At 36.6% G+C, this 21302-nt stretch overlaps 1 protein-coding gene across 4 annotated transcripts in view; it reads left to right on the top strand.

The window, feature by feature from the left end:
• The window catches only part of fcho2 (FCH and mu domain containing endocytic adaptor 2), a 42835-nt gene extending 22735 nt beyond the window's left edge, over positions 1-20100 (top strand). Inside the window, exons 9-28 of one of the 4 annotated variants that reach the window (XM_016502783.1) lie at positions 442-486; positions 710-779; positions 1012-1036; positions 1271-1327; positions 1529-1586; positions 1976-2151; positions 4863-4887; positions 7257-7302; positions 7394-7479; positions 10005-10511; positions 11453-11568; positions 11687-11816; positions 12128-12187; positions 12617-12728; positions 12976-13131; positions 13926-14052; positions 15308-15507; positions 16822-16886; positions 17367-17531; positions 17712-20100. In XM_016502783.1, the coding sequence (XP_016358269.1) occupies positions 442-486; positions 710-779; positions 1012-1036; positions 1271-1327; positions 1529-1586; positions 1976-2151; positions 4863-4887; positions 7257-7302; positions 7394-7479; positions 10005-10511; positions 11453-11568; positions 11687-11816; positions 12128-12187; positions 12617-12728; positions 12976-13131; positions 13926-14052; positions 15308-15507; positions 16822-16886; positions 17367-17531; positions 17712-17734 (2249 nt within the window). In that variant the 3' untranslated portion in view covers positions 17735-20100. The remainder of the gene's footprint in view (positions 1-441; positions 487-709; positions 780-1011; positions 1037-1270; positions 1328-1528; positions 1587-1975; positions 2152-4862; positions 4888-7256; positions 7303-7393; positions 7480-10004; positions 10512-11452; positions 11569-11686; positions 11817-12127; positions 12188-12616; positions 12729-12975; positions 13132-13925; positions 14053-15307; positions 15508-16821; positions 16887-17366; positions 17532-17711) is intronic. The other 3 variants (XM_016502784.1, XM_016502785.1, XM_016502786.1) reach the window with 3 other exon arrangements.
• The last annotated feature ends 1202 nt before the right edge of the window (positions 20101-21302 follow it).

The following is a 21302-nucleotide window of genomic DNA, read 5'->3' on the forward strand; positions in this document are numbered from 1 at the left end:
TATTTGATTTCTGAGGTTAAAATCAGAAGTGCTTCCATTGCATTGCACATGCATTTGTGTGTGTGTGTGTGTGTGTGCATCTATTAGTGTGTGTTGTATGCTGGCTGTGAACTAAATTATCTGGCTTAAAGGGGAAGTCAGATCGTGCTGATTGTCACCAGACCCTCTGATGACTCAGTAAATTTGTTTGCCAAAAAATCTGACCTACGTGTGTGTGTGTGTGTGTGTGTGTGTGTGTGTGTGTGTGTGTTTGTGTGTGTGTGTGCGTGTGTGTGTCACTGTTTTTGTGGATTTATGTGCATGATTTTATGAAACGCTGTAAAAACAAAACAAAAAAGTTCTAATATTAAATATTACACCATATCATAATTCTTGATTTCTAAATACTGTAACATGACATCCCTTCAATCATTTGTATTTGTTTGTCTGTTGTCATTACAGGGCCCATTGAATTTGAGGAATGTAATGTCTCAATCGCCACAGAAGGTCTGCATTAATTTTTCTCTCCGTTCCCATTTTCGTTTTTTTATAGGAAAAATATAGAATATATAATTTCTCTTTAATATCTCTGATTACATCTCTTTATAACAATTTACTTAGACTTTTAGTTTTATAGCCTTTGTGTTCTGTTAAACAGCATAGTATCTATTTTAGGATGCGTTTCATTATTTGTCTAGATTTGTGATAATCATTGCTTATGTCTGTTTAGGTGCAAAACCCAGAAAAAGGAAAACCTTTGTCATACCAGGCCGACGGAAAGATAAAGACACAGATTCCACGTAAGTGTTGACTTTTACTTTAATGTGATCTCACTATGCATTTAAAGAATTCAACTATTTCTATCAGTCATTTTTAATTCTCAAACTTACTGTTCTTCATAGTATTTTGTGAAATTTAGAGCAATAATTATTGTGTTTGAGTAATTATAATAAGTTATATTTGCATAGTAATTTTGCATTTGTGGTAAAATTAAGTATTGTTCTCTAATAAACGTTTCTCTGTCTTGAATAGTGAATCGACTGAAGTAGAAGCAGTTGTGAGTATATGCTTCTCTTTTTTTCTATACAATTAATAATTTTGTTTATTATCATTATTATTGAAGAAAATTATTCATATTTTGAATGTTTTAATACAAAGCCAAAGGTATTTTTCTGTCATTTCATAACATGAAACTCATTTCTTCTGATCAAAGTATGCTCTTTCTTGTTATTTTGGAGAATCTCCATTTGAGTCTCACCCACAATGCTCCTTTTGTTCGTCCTTCTTTCAGAACGCTTCCAACGGAGCTCCCCCGGGTTTCTACGGTGCTATAGATCTTCATAACGCCGTGAGTGGTGACCTAATGTTGTTGAAGGATTGTCTATAATTCTTACAATGTTAAGTAAAGACAACATAGTGTGCATACTTCTTGCGATATTGCTAACAATAGTGTATTTTACCTCAGTCGGACTCTCCTTGTGTTGTGATGTATTGAAGAGTGTGAATAATAGGATTTTTTGTCTGTGGTGTGTTCTGTATTTTTCTGCAGAATGTGCCTCAGCTGGACGAGGAGGGATTCTGTATCCGACCAGAAGTCAATGAGAATGATATCCTTACTCCAGATCCATCTCTTCCATTCTCCCCATCCCTCTCTCACACACACACACACACATCTCATCTCGGTCACAGAAACATTTTCCTTTATCTCTTTCATCGCCTCTACTCAGTGTAAACTCTGAACACTTTTTTTTTTGGCTCGAGAACATAGTGTGATAACTTTCTTTGTTGCACTTTTATCTGAATCGCTGCCAAGTCATTCCTTCCCATCAGATTTTCTTTTGTTTTTTTTCTTTACCAAAGCTATGTCATCGCTCTGTGTGGATTAGAATATGTAAAAAATTTTTTAATAAAATACACAATCTGATCTTCTAAGCCCATGATACTATAGACAAACTTTCATGCCCCCACAACCATGTTCCTTAACGGTTCTGATCACATGCCAAAGAGAACTCCTTTTATTCATCCAGTGACTCAGAAGATGAGGACGAGCCAAGAAAATTCCACGTCCAGATCAAACCCGTGCAGACAAACAACGGCACACACCAGCACAAAGCCACCATCGACGAGCTGAAGGCCTCCATTGGAAACATCACGCTCTCGCCCACCCCTGCCGTAAGAGACGCCTCACACCAGCACACACACCAAGTGTAAAGATCCTCGCATACAGACCTTACATTCACTCACAGAATAATGCAAGCTGGTCTCCCTCTATAAAGGGTGAATGTACACTGTCAGCAAAGAGACTTGTGATTGGTTGATATCATTTACAGTCATGTTTCTGCTTCCCACACTTCATCTCATCCTCCAAAAACCTCCATTGGCCCAGCAGACACTAGAGGGCACTATTTGATTATGATATTTACAGGTGGTCCATAGAGATGCTTTAAATGCTTTCACCCTTTTTTTCTCCATCCTGATTTGTGAGCCTGAGTGCAATTGTATTTTGCACCTGTGGTCATTATAAAGATTTAACTAGCTCATTGAAAATAATATTATGTTGGCCCAAAGGATGTTAGAATTTTATTCATCTCAAGTGTTTGTGTCTGAGTTAGTCACGATGACATAATGGGTGACGTCTGCTATTCTGTCGTTTAATGTTAGAAATGAAGTGTGTGCGTGTGTGTGCGCGTGTACTGTTGTGTGGTCAAGCAGTTCCTCCTGCACACACTGTGAGCCTGTGGACCATCTGTGTGTGTGTGTGTGTGTGCTGTTGGTAAACAAACCCATGCAACTTCCTGCCTGAAATCTCACCACAGGAAGCACGGAAGGGACTCTGTTTCTAATGAGTAAGATCACGAAGGTAAACGCGCTCACACACACACACACACACATACACAAAGGCTCATGAATGCAACAGCTGTGTCTGTAAAAGAAAAGTTTAGTTTAATAGTTTTTAGGCGACCAATGTCTTGACATGTTCAGAGCTAGTTGGTTAAAAATAAACGAAACATCCCTGATTCTTGTGAATGGTTTGCAGCTTTCTTCCTTTTCTTTTGAATAAAAGTTATTGATTTTATTCATTGAGGATGCATTAAATTGATAAAAAGTAACAGAAAAGACATTTAATGTTACAAAAGATTTATTTCAGGTAAATGCTGTTATTTTTAACTTTCTATTTATCGAAGAATCCAAATTCTACAAAAATATTATGCATCTATGCACTTTCAACATTAATCATACTGAGAAATATCTCTTGAGCATCAAATCAGCATATTAGAATGATTTCTGAAAGATCATGTGACACTAAAGACTAAAGTGATGGCTGCTAGAAAATTCAGCTTTGCATCACATCACACAAATTAAAATAGAAAATAGAAAAGTTGAAAACAGACATTTAAATTGTAACAATTTTTCACAATATTTTTGTTCAAATAAATGCAGCCTTCTTTCAATAAACATTAAAACAAATTGTTTTAATCAAACTTTTGAATGATAGCGTATTGGTATTGGCTGATAAACATTAGCTGTGTTATGGACAGAATAAAAACAAATTGGTTAGGTTAGTTATATCAGTAACATCGTTTGTAATTGTGATTTCTCTTTGTCCAAGATTTCATCTGTCCCACTGCTCAGTTTCACCCTTTTGTGTGTTTTACATTCTCTCTCCGCATCCCTCGCTCTTCGTCTCGTTGTGACACTTTGAAATGACAGAGTGATGTATTTCTGCAATAACACATCCTCACAAGTGCCAGCTTGTGTTTTCAGTGAGCACAGCCGGGGCGACAGTTTACTTTAGACACCTTCGCTGCCGCCTCTGTTTGCTCTGTTTGAGATGGATTAACACACATCTTTTAGAGAGGCTCTTCATCATTCATTTCACCAGGCTTGAGCTTTCTCTCTTGCCCCAAATGTGCTCAGTAATCACTCAGATTAACCTCTGAAATATTTACACATCTGAAAAACTCACTCGTTCACCATACTGAACATTTGTCTTCGTGTCTCATATCAGAGTTGTGTTTCCTTTCCCTCTCAGTCACATTTCTTTTCATTGACCTGTTTGTTTCATTTTTTAGGCGGATATGTTTTATGGTAGTTTTGGTTAAGTCAGGAAATCTAGGTGATGACGAATGCCATGTCATCTGTTGTAGATTATTGGTATTATAGAGCTTTCCATTTCCCCTAGTCTTCTGTTGTCTCTCTTTCCCCTTCATGTGTGCTCTCTCTCTCTTTTTCGTTGGCGGGTGTGTGGCCTGGGTGCTGTAATTGAACCCATTTGCCACTCTCTGCCTATGGGACTAAACCCTGCCTTGCGTGTATGTCTATTTGTATGCATGTGTGTGTTTGTTTGTGTTTCCACAGTTTTTCCTTCACGGTTTACCATTTAGTTACATTTATGGTCCATACATTGATGTTCTGATGTGTTTCTTTTCATCGAACGCACCAAAAATAAGTGAGATTTCTTGCCATCCACTCTGACAGGGTTTCGGGCAGAGATGCTGCATATGAGTCACTTTAAATACACAATAAACCAAGCCTTCCCATCTTTGTGCATTTGTTGCCGTTTTGCTAGTTGACTCTTGTTGACATTTCTCAGCCTCAAAACAATCCCGGTAGTGAATTTGTTTGGATTCTCTGCCACTCATTTTCTCGTGTTTAGACTGCCTGCAGAATATTGATGCAGAATTTATGGTTTGAATATGTAATCTCAATAGAGCGGTTGTGTGTGTGTGTGTGTGTGTGTGTGTGTGTGTGTGTGTGTGTGTGTGTCGTCCTGTGAGGCCAATATCGATTGAATGAATGTGGGGATGAAGCACTTCATGTCTTCTGCTGTTTTCATAACTGTTCTCTCACTCTCATTAATAAAAGCCTGTTTTCATTTCCAGGTTCATATGAAGAAGAACCAATCCAGTGAGTATTCCTCTCTTTTTTTTCATCCTCCCTCCATCCCTCTGTCACTCTGAAGGTTTGGCTCTGGAGCGCGCCTGCCATTTTGACTTCTCTTTTTAGTTTTTCTTGGCCGTGACGTTTCTCGTCAAGCCTCCTTCATCTCGCTCCGGTGACCCCTCCAAAGCCAACTCATCCCATGAGAAAATAAACATCATCTCCCATTTTTTCCTCATCTGAGTAGCACAGCGTTGCCTCCTTAAGCCATGAACAAGATTAACTGCTTAATTGTGTGTTTATGTTTTTCTATCCATCATAATTTTACATTTTTCCAGTAAATTGTGGCTTAAACGAACACAGATGCATGCCAGAATGTAGTGTTTACACTGCGGCATGTTCTCACATCAAGAGCGACGATTTCAACCTCCCAGGAAAGTTTTACATACTTTAAATCCGTAAGACAGTAATTGAGCTTACAGTAGAAATGTTTTGTTATTCTTGCACTGGAACGGTAAACATTTCTTCAAAGAGCGAATTTACCGCAAACCTCTTGCACGTGCTGAAAATGATAAGGTCTGGCAGGTAATTTTATCCGATAAGTCCTTTAATCCAATAGATGTTTTATCTGAAATCGCACCAAGATGCTATTTCAGGAATCACAAAAGATAGATAGTATCTTTAGTGATAGTGTTTAGTATTATGTTTTAAGGGAACCATGTTTCATTTCTTTTTACAAACTGATTTTATGGCTTATTGGTGTCTAGCCAAAATGTGACCCTGGACCACAAAACCAGTCAATAAGGGTCAATTTTTCGAAATTGAGATTTATACATCACCTGAAAGCTGAATAAATAAGCTTTCCATTGATGTATGGTTTATTAGGATAGGACAATATTTGGCAGACATACAACTATTTTAAAATCTGGAATCTGAGGGTGCAAAAAATCAAAATATTGAGAAAATCGCCTTTAAAGTTGTCCAAATTAAGTTCTTAGCAATGCATATTACTAATCAAAAATTAAGTTTTAATATATTTACAGTAGGAAATTTACAAAATATCTTCATGGAACATGATCTTTACTTAATATCCTAATGATTTTTGGCATAATAGAAAAATCAATAAGTTTGACCCATACAATGTATTTTTAGCTATTGCTGCAAATATACCCCAGCGACTTAAGACTGGTTTTGTGGTCCAGGGTCACAAATGTCCTTTTCAGGTTATGGCATATAACTGATAAATGGCCAAAAAAATGTGATACTATTTTGTTTAGTAAATAAATAAATATAACACTAAAAAAATCTGTTGATTTAAAAGCCACAATTGACTTTAAACATCGTGACATTATATAGATGTTTATTTTGAGATTTATTAAAGAATACATTTAACAGTGTTATTAAATTATTTAGATTTTTAAAGAATTTGAATGAGCATTGGATGACTGCAAAAGGTATTCTAAATAGTAAATCAACTGATACCATAAAAAATAAATATATACAGATATATGTATTTTGCGGCACCTGGGCAACTTAGAATAAACTAAAGAATATTCAGTACTGAATGTTATTGTAAATGTGGATCTCACACATACTTACTGTAGGAATGACACAACAACAAACATTCCCTGCTATAAAACCAAAGTCAGGTGAGTCTGCTGAGCGTACCCACACTCTCTTTTGGTCCGTAGCTGCATTTGTGTTGGTGGGAATGAGGGATTCCGTTGAAGCTGAAAAAATTTAAATAAAAACAAAATGTGCAATCTAAAAAATAAATTATTTGTACCAAAATTACCATTGGTAACTAATTTAATCTGTTGTCTTTTAACACTGTCATTTGTTCTTTGTGTATAAATACACTGTATGTCTTTAGGATTTGATCTCAAATATGTACCATTTAAAATGTACTATGCAGAACATTTATAGCATGTCATTTTAAATGTATGTATTTGATGCTTGACCTGTGATAAATGGGGTTGCAAGAACATGTGTCTCATGTAGTACTCGACTTAGTACCAGTTTTAAACCACCTGACATGGCACTTCATGGTCAGAAACACTATCCTTACTCAACCAAATTACTGCTGCGGTTTATTTTCTGGGTTCCCTATTGTTTTTTTTATCTGGCATCCAACAATAGTTTTTCTCTTAACAATCTAGTATTTCATTTTTTAATGTCCTTTTTACTTCATGAAACACATGAGTTGCATTTTAAATCAAGGCCTAATGAGCAATGCCCAGTTGTAAGAAGTTGTAAGTTAAAAAATTAAGAAAACCCTTACATTTGCAAAGGGATTTCTTTGTTTAATTTAAGGGTTTTCTTTCAACTGCTTCCAGATCATGAAGCCTGAAGAGTTGCCCCATGACTCATTTGTGTGTTTTCTCATTGTTTTTCAGGTGATGACCTGGCACGACCCAAGATACCGCAGACATCCTTTAATGAGTAAGAGAAGCTTTGCTGTTAATCCTGTCACTCTATTTGGAAAACATTGTAACCAGTTATTCACTTGTCATGTTTTTTTTTCTTCAAACAGTAGATTAGCCAGTAATGACCTGCTGTCTTTGGATCCATTTGGCCCGACCAGCACCAGCTCCAGCTCCTCTATACCCCACTCATCAGGTAACTCCTGACTCCTGAAATAGACACCATTTATAATTCCAAATCCGAGGTGTTATATCTTACATAAACTCTACAAAAGAGCATGTAATGTGTGTGTATATATATGTACTGTATGTGTTTGTGTGTGTGTGTGTGTGTGTGTGTGTATATATATCACACACACACACACAAGTATTTACAAGTAATATTTATATTTAAAACATGTCTCAGGGTCAGCATCTTAATGACAGAGTTCAGCTTGACAGTAATGGAGTCAGAACATTCTTCATCGACCACACACACACACACACACACACACACTGTACAGGCAGACAGTCGTAAGTCATTCACTCCTCCATCCCCCAGCCTCTGGGAGGCTTATCTTAGGTCTGACCTCCTTCATTATTGATGATGCTTACAGGCTGGTGAAAGTGTCTGGGCTTTTCCAGTCCACAACAGTCTCCTCTAGAGAGCTTGCTCAGACTGCTGTTGTCACGGAAACCCTAGTATCCCACAGCGACTTCACTCAGTCTGTCCTCTGCTTTAGTATGAAATCTTTTGTGAATGCCATGGGATTTTTTTTTGTTTGTTTGTTTGTGTCTTTGTTTCTAATTTGCGGGTTTGTTTATTTTTGTTTTTGTATTTTTTACATTTTGGAATTATAGAATGGGCTTTTTAAAAATATATCTCAGTTGTTTACGGATACTTGTATTTCTTAACACAAATTACGGCATTTACACAAAAATGTGCACTTGTGAAAAAAAGCCCCTTGTGTATGCCTTGAGTATAGTATAGTATACATGCTCCCTCATGCTCTACGCGTCTCCCTCTCCTTAGCTCTTGACCTTGATTGTTGAAATGAAATGTTATTTTCTCATCTGGGAATTAGGAGCTTCCATATCTTAGAGAATGGCGCAGTTGATAGTAGTCTTAACCCAATGTAAATTTTCACAGAATTGACAGTATGTCATATACACACATTTATTTTTGTGGCTATTAATTATTTTATAGAAAATGTTTTAGACTTTTTAATTCTATGTTGTAATCCTTTATTTTGGAAAATATATTGTGGGTAAATTCTAGGGTGAATGTTATATTCGTTTGCAAACAAGTGAGCGCTTTTCTTGCTAAGCCACTCAATGCAGTCACTAAAAAAAGCCAACCCGTCATTCAAGCTCTGACCTTAGCTGTGAGGGCCAATCATAATCCAGAGTTAATTGGCACCTTCAGAGGTCAGAGGGCGGAGTTTGGAGTCCCCATGTCACAGACATTGTCAAACATGATCTTGTTATGGGTCTGACCTGGCAAAGGAACAAAAAGAGCAGTGAAGAGGATATAGGACGTGAGTAACATAGCGAGGTATTGCACTTGCATTTTTGCTTTTTTCCCTGCTGTGAGCTATTGTGCTATTTAGGGTTTTTTTTTTTTTTTTGGCTTTTGATTAGTCTTGTTTCTCTCATGTGTTTTAATTGAGCCTTATTTATATTGATTTCCTTTTATTTTCTCATTCTTTGTATTTGTTCAACGCTTTTTTGTTTCTCAGACCTGGCTTCTCTCTTCTTAGCATCTTTCCCTACATCTCTCCCACTGCAGTTAAATGATGGGGTTTTTGAAGACCCAGGTAATGCTATTGCCCATGCTTGCGGTTTGATCGTCAGAATAAAACTCTTTCCATAACAGACTCTGACCCGAATTGCTCAAAATATGCAAAAATGTGAATGATGATTGGAATGTTTTGCTTGAACTCACCCCTAATATTTCTAAGAGATGTATCTGTGAATATGAGTATTTTCAACAGAGTGCTTTTAGGAAAGTTTACATAAATGTAAAAAAAGTTCATCATTTACTCAATCCCATGGGAAAAAAAGTCATACAGGTTTGAAGCGACATAAGAGTGAGTACAGAATTTACACATTTGACCCATACCTTTTAACAATGTTATGTCATTTTAAATATTTTCAACTCATTTATGTTATAGTGTTTTATTTGTTTTATTTTATGCATTTGTATTAGTTGTGACTGACAGAGGTGCATGAAGTTTAGCTGGTAGTTTGCTTTCGATCACCAGGTTGTCTTGTTATATGTTTTTAGGGATCTTTAAAAGTACATATTTCAGTAGGATTCTACAATATTTTGACCATTGTTTTTTTATAATTTCTATTCACACTTATAGTATTGTTTTATTTAAAAAATGTAATTTCTATTTTTTATTTTGTTATTTTCTTTTTTCATTTTTATTACTTTTTTTAAAATCATTGTATACTTACGATTTACTTTAAATTGTATCTTTTTTATATATTTTGATCATTTTCACTGATACTGCCTCATTTAAAAAGGTCTGTTTTTCCTAGTTTTGGTTTAAAATGATATTTTTTATGTAGTTATGTGAAATATAGAGCTGTATTCCATATTCAGATTAGATCTTCTGTGCTTTTTCCAGTTTTTTTACATTTCCTCCATGTAGTCTTTTCAACATGCCTGTCAGTATGTGGTATATTTTTAACAACAGCGCATTACTCTTTTCTCTCTGATGACCCCTGTAACAGAAGTGGATTTACAGTCGGAGGCCACCTCTCCTTCAACAGTCAGTCTTGAGATTACCGAGGCTCCTGCTTTTCCCCTTCCCTCCAAACTCCCTCCTCCTGCTGGTCTTGCCAAGCCGTGCACTCCGCCGTTCCCTGTTCTCTCCTCTCCTTGGGAGCTCCCTGATGAGGCTGTCACTCCCCTCCACCCTGGCCCAGCTCGAGCTATGAGTGTGCCTCCAGCTCTGCAGGCTGCTCCTAAGGACTATGCTACCCACAAGCCCCCTCTCAGTGCTCCTGTCACTGGTCCAGACGCACTTTCGTCCTGGGCCCAGAGCCAATGGATTGCCTTTAATGATGCCTTTGTGCCATGTCGTGGACTGTCCCATCAACCAGCAAGGCCTCGGTCAGTGCCCGTTTCTCAACAGCCCAAGCTTTTCTCAAGAGAGCCTGTTGACACATTTGGCAGCTTTGGGAGAGAGGAGAGTGCCCTCTCTCTAAAGGAAGCACCAGCTCGACCCATGCAGTATGGTAATATTGAGGAATGAGTGAGAGTTCTAAGCATGTTCAAACACTGTCCTATGGCTACATGACAGTGAGATATGTACTGTGCATTTAACAAACCTAATTTTTTATGTAACTTGTTTTCATTTATTGTAACCGATTTGGTTTTTATTTATTTATTTTTTCCCCCAGTTAGAATTTTATTTTACATTTTTTGATTGATTGGTAAAAATGTTTATTTTATTTTTGCATTTTCTGCGTTAATTATTGATTTAAGTAATACAAATGTAACAAACCTGTAAGCCATCATAGTCATAATTACTGTTTAGCTGGATGCAGTAAGAAAATGTTTGGCCCAAGTTTAGTTTGTTTTGTTTTGTTTTATACAGTATACTCAGTAACTCAGTAAAGTTACTCAAATTAATATGAAAATCTATTTATTTTTTACATTTTCTGCATGAATTATTGATTTAAATAATGCATTTTTTAGCTGGATACAGTAAGAAAATGTGGCCTAAGTTTGGTTTGACTTTTTCTTTTCCGATTCACCTGCCAAAGCATCTCAATGCAAATATGTCCGCAAATTCGCTCAGAAATATCATATCCAGCATTTTCTAATTCCAAAACAGTATGACTAAGATGGTTTAAAAGGTGCAGATGTTTCTTTTTGTTTCTTTACTTGATTTTGTTTTTTATACTTATTTTCTGTATTCACTTTGTTTGTCCATAATTTATAATTTGTTTATATTGTGACGTTGGCCCTTGCATGTGCATTAGGTATAAACTATAGATTTGACTGTTAGCTTGTTTCTGCAAGACTGTGATGTCAAACCTATTGTAGCAACATTTTGAATGTTTTTCAGTATTGTTGGGTTCAATCATGCTCACAGTGTGCTACTTCCGTATTTTCCCCTTTTTTGCACGTCTTGTGGTTCTAACATTTGTGTTTTTGTTTTTTTTTGGCACAGTACCACCTCCAAACAGGCCAACCACTCCCCTGGGCACAGCAACCATTGTCCCGCCTCCAAGACCATTATCCCGGCCCAAACTGCCTGCAGGCAAACTGACGGGCATCAATGAGGCTGTGAGTAAAGAAGATATTCCCTGATTCCACCTCACCCAGGCTATAGTATAGGGACTGAACCCGAACTAAATGAAGATTGAATGCAGTGAATTATTAATCAGTTAGTTGTTTTCTGCAGGGCCAACCATTCAGCCCTCCTAAGATGTCCAACTCCAGCCCTCCTCCCGCTGCTCCTCTGGCTCGTGCCGAGAGCTCCTCCTCTCTCAGCTCCAACACCTCCTTGAGCACCAGCAACACACCAACTGTCGGTGAGTCTTCAGTTTCACACATTAAGATGAACACAAGCTGCCCACACAAAATCTGCATTCACATCATCTGCATTCACAATAAAATAACAATAAAATTCAAATGTATTGGGTTATTTGTTGCGGTTTTTTTATACTCATGTCCACATCTAAGGAAAGCTAACATGCACAAATAATGCTCTACACGTTTTATTTCATTATATGGTCAACACATCGCTTACCAGATCACTCCATCCTCACCCTTCACTGTTGGGTTGTGCTCTCGGCCTATTTTTCTTTCTCTTTTTGGTTTCCTTCTTTCATTTTGAATTAAGAGGACGATCTGTTCGTGGGGAAACTGCCCACATTTGAGAAGAGATGTGAGACTCCTGCAGGTACAGTGGAAAGAACCCAGAAGAACATTTTGTTCTAACTTACTAACAAACTCAGAAATGATCATCTGTCCTTGATCAACCAACTGCATTGCCCCATCTGCTAAACCACACCCTATTCCCATTCTGTAACACGCCATTTGATCTGCGGTGGATTTTTCTTGCTTCAAACTAACGTGGATGATCTCTACTCATAAAACTGACTATTGTGCTGCTGTGTTGTATTGTGGCTGATGAGGATGCTTGGCAGAAATTGCTCAAAGAAGTCTTTTCGTTTTACCTGTTGATCTTTCAGTGTTTGTCACTGCGAAGGTCTGAATTGTCTGAACTCAATCACATTCCTCCTACTATTTTTGATTCATACTTAAATGTCTGTTTTTAAATGTTTGTTTTTTTTCCGTCTCTCTTTTTATCTTTTCTTTTCTCTCATAGGGACCTCTCGTGGGCCCAGTCCAGTGACACTGGCTTCCCAGGATGCATTGCCCATTGCGGTAGCATTCACAGAATCAGTTAATGCCTATTTCAAAGGAGCAGATCCCAGCAAGTGAGTTTCACATCATCTGCCCTGCAAAGACCATACAGACTTCTAAAGACGTTCTATACATTTGACATAGAGAGTTGTACAATTGTGATCTCCATGCCTAGAAACATCAGAGTAATACAATTAATACAGTTTTAGAAAATAATTGACAATGGAACATTTTTATTTTCTGAAATAATTTATGTGTATGCTCAGCTCTGAATGTGATATCTGTAAAATGATTTTTAAAAATCCTCACATGTGAATTTAGGTGCATTGTGAAGATCACAGGAGACATGACCCTGTCCTTCCCCAGTGGCATCATCAAGATTTTCACCTCTACTCCGTCTCCTGCTGTACTCAGCTTCAAACTCTCAAACACTAGCAGATTAGAGCAAATCATGCCCAACCAGCAACTACTGCACAGGTGAGTTTGTGTTTCTGCTTGTGTTACACTACCATTGGGTCAGTATTTTATTATTATTATTATTATTATTATTATTGTTGACATTTTTTTTTGGAAAGGTAGTAAATTTTTTAATTCAGCAAGGATGCATTAAATTGACCAAAAGTGATAGTAAAGACATTTTAATGTTACAAGAGATTTATATTTCGAATAAATGTTGTTCTTTTGAACTGAATCCTTATAAAGCATGTATCTCGGTTTCCACAAAAAGCAGCACACCTGTTGATAACTGCCAAAATAAAGACATGTTTCTTAAGCAGCAAATCAGCTATTAGAATGATTTCTGAAGGATCATGTGACACTGAAGACTAAAGTAATGGCTGCTGAAAATTCAGCTTTGCCATCACAGGAATAAATTAATATTTTGAAAAACAGTTTTTACGGTGTTATTAATCAAATAAATGCAGCCTTGGTGGGCATAAGAGAGAGACTGGCTTGAAATATTTTGTATATTTGTAACAGTCTTTTTATTTTCATCATGATTCGACATAGCATCAAGTGCTCAGGCTAAACTCATGCTGCTCTCACTCACCCATATCCTTTTTGCTGTTGTGCGAGTTCCTGCCAGCAGCTCCCAGGCATGACTAATCAAATCAGGAGGGATTTGTGATTTAATAGTTGAGCTGCTGCAGTAGGGTTAGTTGTTCCATGCTGCTACAATGACACGCAGCAATGAATTATTGAGTTCTTAATAGTGTTTTCTCTCTGTGTGTGTGTGTGTGTGTGTGTGTGTGTGTGTGTGTGTGTGACTCCAGTGACTCCTCCCAGAGCGACACTAAAGACTTTTGGCTGAACATGCCTGCACTGACAGCGTACCTCAGGAAGAGCTCTGAGCAGAACCCTGCTGCATCCTATTACAACGTGGACATCTTAAAGTACCAGGTTTGTAGTTTTTCATTCAGTTATCTTTGGGATAGTTCTCTGTTAGCCTATGAATTCTTCAAAAAGCATACAAGTAAAGCATGTTAGTACTAGCTGGTCTAGTATACTTGCATGTTTACTGTTGATATTTAGTAGGGGTGGCACGATACCATTTTTTCAGAACCGATCCCGATCCGATACCAAAAGTTCTGAGTATCCAGTTACTCCTAACAGTACATTGACTGAACTGCTAAAAGAGAACCGATGATGGGATGTGCACGAGCAGAGCAGCTGGACTGTCTTGTCCTGCTGGGAGACGGCATCACAGTATGTTAAGGGGCGTAACATTTCTGTCACACGCTTGAGGCATTCGGCCAATCACAGCGCACTGGATAGCTGGCCAATCAGAGCACACCTCGCTTTTTTAGAAGATGAACTTTGTAAAAATCGACACGTTTCAGAAAGGCGGGGCATAGAGGAGAAACAATATTGTACATTATATGGAAAATAATGTTTTTTTTTAACCTTAAACCGCATAAACACATTGCATTACACCAAATACACAACATAATGTTCTTTTTAGCAACGTCATATGACCCCTTTAAATCTGTGCGTTAGTTTATTGAGCCTTTTCTTTTAACAGTTTTAAATTTCAGTTACTGTGCGCGTGAAGAACAATTCATAGTACTCCAGTGTAGTGAACCTCTAACAGACACCCGGTAGAAAGTAACAGGATTTAGAATTGGCACTAAACTCCAGCAAGATAAAGTCCTTCTATGAAAAACCGCTGATGTTTATCTACAGATCAAGTATAATAATAGGAACATTGCATCATCCTAGAGAGAGTTTCGTCGTCTTGACTGTCGTAACTGAAAGCAACACGCAGTTTGAACGCTGAATGGAGGATGACTGACAGCCGCAGCGGTGAGAAGAGTTTACGAGAACTTGAATTTAACAACTTAAATAAATATATTAAATATTAAATATAACTCACATTAAACTTTGAAACGTCTCAGAACACTTGAAATATAGTGCACGGAAACTTTATGGTGCTTTATAATGTTTTTGTGCCTTTCGTGGGGCTTAACAATAACACAGAATAGTATACGTACTATATCGGATTTGGATCGGTCTCGTCTGACCGATACCCCGATCCAGCAGAAAATGCCAGTATCGAAGCGATACCGATCCTGAATATCGGATCGGCGCACCCCTAATATTTAGTTTGCCCGATTATTGGTGGGTAAGAAAAGATCCTTTGGCCTTCCTTTCTCAGGTATGTTCAAATGGGATTCAGTCAACTCCTCTGAACCTTGTGGTGTACTGGAAATGCACTCCTAGTACTACAGACCTGCGAGTGGACTACCGATACAACCCAGAGTCCATGCAGCCCCCCGCAGCTCTCACCAATTTACAGATGTTAGTGCCCGTCAATGGAGGCGTCACAAACATGCAGTCACTTCCCAATGCCATCTGGTGAGTTGGAGGGAGTAGGCACACAAATATACAAACACACAATTTATCTTGTGATAAAAACACTGCTGTATGGACCTAATCACTGTAATATTTAAGTTATATACATAATATACACTAACATTTAAAAGTTTGGGGTTGGTAATTTTTTTAAATATTTTTAAAAGAAGTCTCTTATTTTCAAAGAGGCTGCATTTATTTTATTAAAAATTCTGTAAAAACTAATATTGTACAATATTTTCACATTTTTTAAATAACTTTTTTATTTAATATATTTTCAGATGTAATTTATTACTGTGATGGCAAAGCTGAATTTTCAGAATCATTACTCCAGTCATCAGTGTCACATGATCCTTCAGAAATCATTCTAATTAGTGGTCGACCGATATGGGTTTTTTGACAGCTGATGCCGATATCTTGGAAAGCAGGGTGGCCGATGGTCGATATAAAGCCGATATAATTTTATTTATTTTAATTTATATTTAAGAAATTTGAAATCATTTGAAAATTGATTAAAGATAATTGTGTAAAATAAACATACTTATACTTTAGAAGACAAAGCATTTTTAAAAAATAAATAAATATTTAATAAAAATTGAATTAAAAAGGAAGTAAACACTAACACTGTAACCAACAGGGCACTCAGTATTCCGTTTGTGAGCATTGGGAATAATTTTAATTTTTTTATTTTTTTTTTTTCAAAAAAAGAAAGTATTATAATGTTTGCCTTTCTATTACTAATAATATTAAAGCAATCGTTATAATACTTTTTTGTATACAATTTAATTCCTTTGTTTAACAGTTCTATCTGATTATTAGATAGACTTCTATCCATATTAGACAGAACTGAACGACGACAGCGAACAAGAGGGAGAATGTGAGCGGTGTGTGCTCAGGCGCTGTCGCTCTCAACGCCATCAAAATAAAAGTCCCGCCTCGAACACATCGGCCAAACGGAAAAACTTATCGGCCAATGCCGATATTTGAAAAAATTCCAAATATCGGCCGATATATCGGTCGACCACTAATTCTAATATGCTGATTTGGTGCTCAAGAAACATTTCTTATTATTGTCAATGTTGAAAATTGAGTTGAGCTGCCTAATATTTTTGTGGCAAACAAAAAATAGCATTTATTTGGAAAAATGTAAATGTCTTTACTGTCACTTTTGACCAATTTAATGCACCCTTGCTTAATAAAAGCAATAATTTCTTTCAAAAAAGAAAAAAAAATCTTACTGACACCAAACTGTTAAACAGCGGTGTATACATAATCATAGAGTCCCTTTAACCACGTGATTGTTACTGTTTTAATTAGGAACGCAGAACAGAGTAAGTCATTATGGAAATTGAGTGATATCTCTGACAAGTCTGAAAATGAAGGTAAGAACAAATATATGTATATGTATGTATATATATATATATATATAAATTTTTTTTTTGTTACATTAAGTAGCATTTGTGTGTGTGTGTGTGTACATGAACCTTTGATTTAAAAGGGTCATATTATGAAAAATTAAATTTTCCATGATCATTTGAAATAAAAGGTTATTGTAGTCATTTTCAAAACTTCCTTCCCAGATTTTTTTGAACACCTCATTCTGTACTTCTGGGGCAGTTAAAAACTATTTTGCATTTAATAGCAGACTCTCAGCTTGTGAGTAAGTGCACAATAGTATTGTTTCTAATTTCCCATAGGAATTTTATAGACCAATTAAAATATCAATGCAAAAAGGTCAGAAATTGTTTTCAGAAAGCTGTTATTCAGCAGATAACGCAGTGCATTTTCTACATTATGTTGTAGAGATTAAAAGATCATCTGGCACAGAGTATTTCGGTATTGACTATGTTTGTATGTGTCAGGCTCTGGTTCTTTGAGAGCAAAGTTTGAGCTGTCTGATGGTCCATCCATCCCTGCCACCCTGGCTGTTCAGTTCTTCAGTGAAGGCAGCACTCTGTCTGGTGTAGATATGGAACTGGTCGGCTCTGGTTACCGTCTCTCCCTCAATAAGAAGAGATTTGCCACTGGTAAGATTGACTTTAGACTTCACCAAAGCAACATTTACACTTTCACTAGAAGATGTTATGATTCAAGATCATGGTGTTATTATAACAGTTTAGATTTCAACACATTCTCAACATATGCACAAGCATGTAGGTTTGTCGTTGAAACGAGTTGACCAGAGACATGTTTGTGTGCATTCACAGGCCGCTATATGGCTGACTGCTGAGATCTGAGCAGAGACCTGTCTGCTCTCAAATGCAGGGAATCTGGAGGTCAATTCCTGTTCATTCATTAATTCTGTCACTGGTTCGCAATGATATTTATGGAGGATCGTTAGGGGGGATGGAAAAAGAGAGCTGTCTGGGTGAAGGCCTCTCATGCTTCTGTTTCCTCTCCACGTTCTGAACGATCCAGTTCCAGTGAAGCACCTTCTGGAGATTCAAGATTTTTATACTATATTAACGTAGCACTGAATATCAAACACTGTGTACAAAGAAAAATAAAAAAAAAAGAAAAGAAAAAATGAGGAATGTCAGGATATTGGCGAATGAAATCATTAATCTTTGATACTTTTCGATCAATTCAGACTTTTATAAAGTCAGAACGGTAGTGTTTGTTATTTTGATATGTATAGTTAACAATTTGTAATATGAATTATATGTGTATAATACAACATATCTAGGCAAAAAAAAAAGAACAAAAAAACTGCACTAACAATCTTTCTGGATATTTGTTGAGCATTCATTTCTCCATTTGTATTCACCCAAATGTCAGTCACAATGACAATGAGGAGAACAAAAGGTGGAAAAAAAGCCTCAGCAATAGATCACTTCATTCTCACAAGAAAGCCTTACTTCTTGTCCGTGGTCTTTTCCATAACCGAGCATTGCACATCCGGCTGATAGATTTAGATTCCCCCTCACCCCAATTTTTGTTGTTTTCAGTTTCTTTCTTTTTTTCAGTTGTATTTTTCCTTATAAATGTGCAATGAAGGTATAAGCTTTCAAAATTACATTTATGGATTGTTTTTAAAGTTTAGTGCCATTTTCACTTTAACATTGTCAAGAGAACCTACTGGTTAGTTGTGTGTCTTAACAGCAAAAGGAAACTTATACACTGACCTCAGTGCCTCTTTTTTTGTTACTTAAAATAATTATACAGGACAATTTGCATGTTTAAGTCTAAAAGACCTATGTTTTCCCCTTTTTTATATTATGACCTTTCCTCTTCCTAAATTTTTGAAGTGCCAGTTCAGTTCTTTATGCTTCCTGATGGGATACTGAAGGGAAAACACTGCCTAAACTTTAGCCTTTGTCCTTCAAACCCCTTTAGAGTGCTTTACCCAAACAGTTCAGTGCAAAGGAATGTGCTGTTCCCGTTTTAGACGTCATCCAGGTGTTTTCTGTAATGCCTTATAGATGTGTGCCGAAATGATACCAAAATAACCACAGAAAGTTTTCACTGAAAAAATTCGAATTACAAACACCGACCTGACCATTTGGGGAGATCCTTGTTGATAAACAGACCAAAATATTGTGAATATTCGCATATCAAGATGAATTACAAGCATGCACACTTTTTAGTGTAGTTGATTAACAACGGACTACCAATTTTTTACATAAGTGTATTTTTAAGGGACACTGTGTGTATGTTTTCACCAAATGTGCCGTCACGTCTGTTTTTGAGTGTTTAATGTTAATAATAACTTGAACGCATTAGATTCTTAAAATTATGGCTCAAATGATCTTTTTTGCTTTGAGCAAGTTTGCCAAATACAAATCAAAAAGCACAATGATGCAATGAGCCAGTGGAAGTTTAAATGTGTGCAGGGTCCAACTGCCACATGAGAGATTTTTTCATTTTGAGATTTTCTTCATTTCTTTTTTTTTTTTTGCTGGAACCCAGTGGTGAGCATTTACAGTGCTTTAAGGGAGTCTGTCCCCCATACAAGGGCTATTTGCCTTGTCCTCTTCAGAGGACCACGTCTCCAAGGGCTAACCCAATCTCAGCGATAGCCAACACCATTTGTAACTTAAAATGAAAAACACTAATAAACACTAAACGCCACCAATGAAGGATGAATCTGAAAGCAACGACGTTCTTTAAAATTACGTCTTGGTATCACCAGGAACTTTTTTTGTCTCTTCGATCGCAGCCTAACAGTTTTGTGAAGTAACAACATAAAGATTTTATCTTCAGAATCATCACTGTCTTTATGTACCTGTTTTATATATATATATATATATATATATATATATATATATTTGTGATTTTAATTTACTTGTATTCAGTATAAAATGTGGTGTTGGTGTCAATACAGAGGCAGAAATCAACTGGGGAACATCCTGGTCAATGTAGCATCCGAATACAATACAATATTGGCTTCTTTAAGTGAATATGAACTAATTGTGTCATTAGCGAGCTGGTTCTTGCTGCCTCTACAGCCACGTCAATATTCAAAGTCATTTTGGAGCATTTAAAAAGTTTATTCTTTTCTTTCTTTCTTTTTACGTCCACATTCAATGGCATGGTAAAACATTTTTGTGATTTTTCTTTTTTTTTTTTACCACCTAATGTAAATTTTTAGAAATATTTCTGCCATGTTTCTCTGCTTTATGATGCTCTGTGTCAGTAATAAATGTGTAATATATAAATCTATACAAATATAAGAAATACTACAGAATGCTAACTTGTCTGTCTTCTTTGTTTGCATAGAGCTATTCAGAAATTAAGCTATACATTTCCTTCATCAAAAAACAGCTCAATTTCCCATCAGTAATACCTCCTCTTTTGTCACAATTATGGTGAAGAAAATGAGCAGCTTATGGCATACGTTTCATCTGAGTCATTTGAGAGAATAGTTGATGTTTGGATTTTTTTCCTATGTGCACTAATTTGACCAGCTAATATTGATGTTTAACTCCAAATTGAAATCTCACAATGTGTACTGCATTCCCTTAAAAGTAACATGCGTATATTTACACTCTGACCTCTGGAAGACCTTGTTATGTATATATGATTGTTTACTACTAAATAAACTTTCAATTTATCATTCAGAGCAGGTAACTATTCTGAAGACTGAGTGCTACAGACACAGGCTCTGATTCGTAAACAACACTGTACCTCATAATTTTGGACAGAAAATAGCTTCAGCTATTCAGTATTGTTTCCATGTATTTAAGCATTTTTCATGCACTTGATGGTTGATTTCTACTTTGGAAAAGTATGGATAGATTTAACGATAAAGCAATTCAACATTCAGATGTTTACACAGTCATGCTTCTGAACACATCTGCTGCACTTCCACTGCTCCTTGCAAAGTGAAATAAAACTTACCCACATGTGCTAGCCATCCGCTTTCGTATGCACCTAATGTGTGTCATTTATGTGTTTACATATGTGTCAGGGTTGTAGACCCCTTCATGAACCCTTTCCAAAAAAAAAAGGCCTCTGCGCTTCAGTTTGATCTACATCAGACCTGCTTAATCCTGATTACACTACTTGTTCTGAATTGAATATATAGTTTAGACACTTTTATATAAGTTATTTTCAGTCCTTTAATTTCTTCAGTGTTTGTATCATACCCTTTGTTCAAGGCTTCTACAGGCAACATCGTTACACCTGGCAAAAGTGACTGTCTTTATGAGCGAGTCATGGAAATATTCAGTTAACTGAATAGCACTCATTTATTCAGGAATCAATCAAAGATGCATCCCAATTTGCATACTTATGCTGTATTTTATGCTATTGTGCTCACTGAAAACTCTATAAAGATGAAGTGCACTTGAGGTATC

This window comes from Sinocyclocheilus anshuiensis, unplaced genomic scaffold, assembly GCF_001515605.1.
Source record: "Sinocyclocheilus anshuiensis isolate Anshui unplaced genomic scaffold, SAMN03320099.WGS_v1.1 scaffold438, whole genome shotgun sequence".
Lineage (NCBI taxonomy): Eukaryota > Metazoa > Chordata > Actinopteri > Cypriniformes > Cyprinidae > Sinocyclocheilus > Sinocyclocheilus anshuiensis.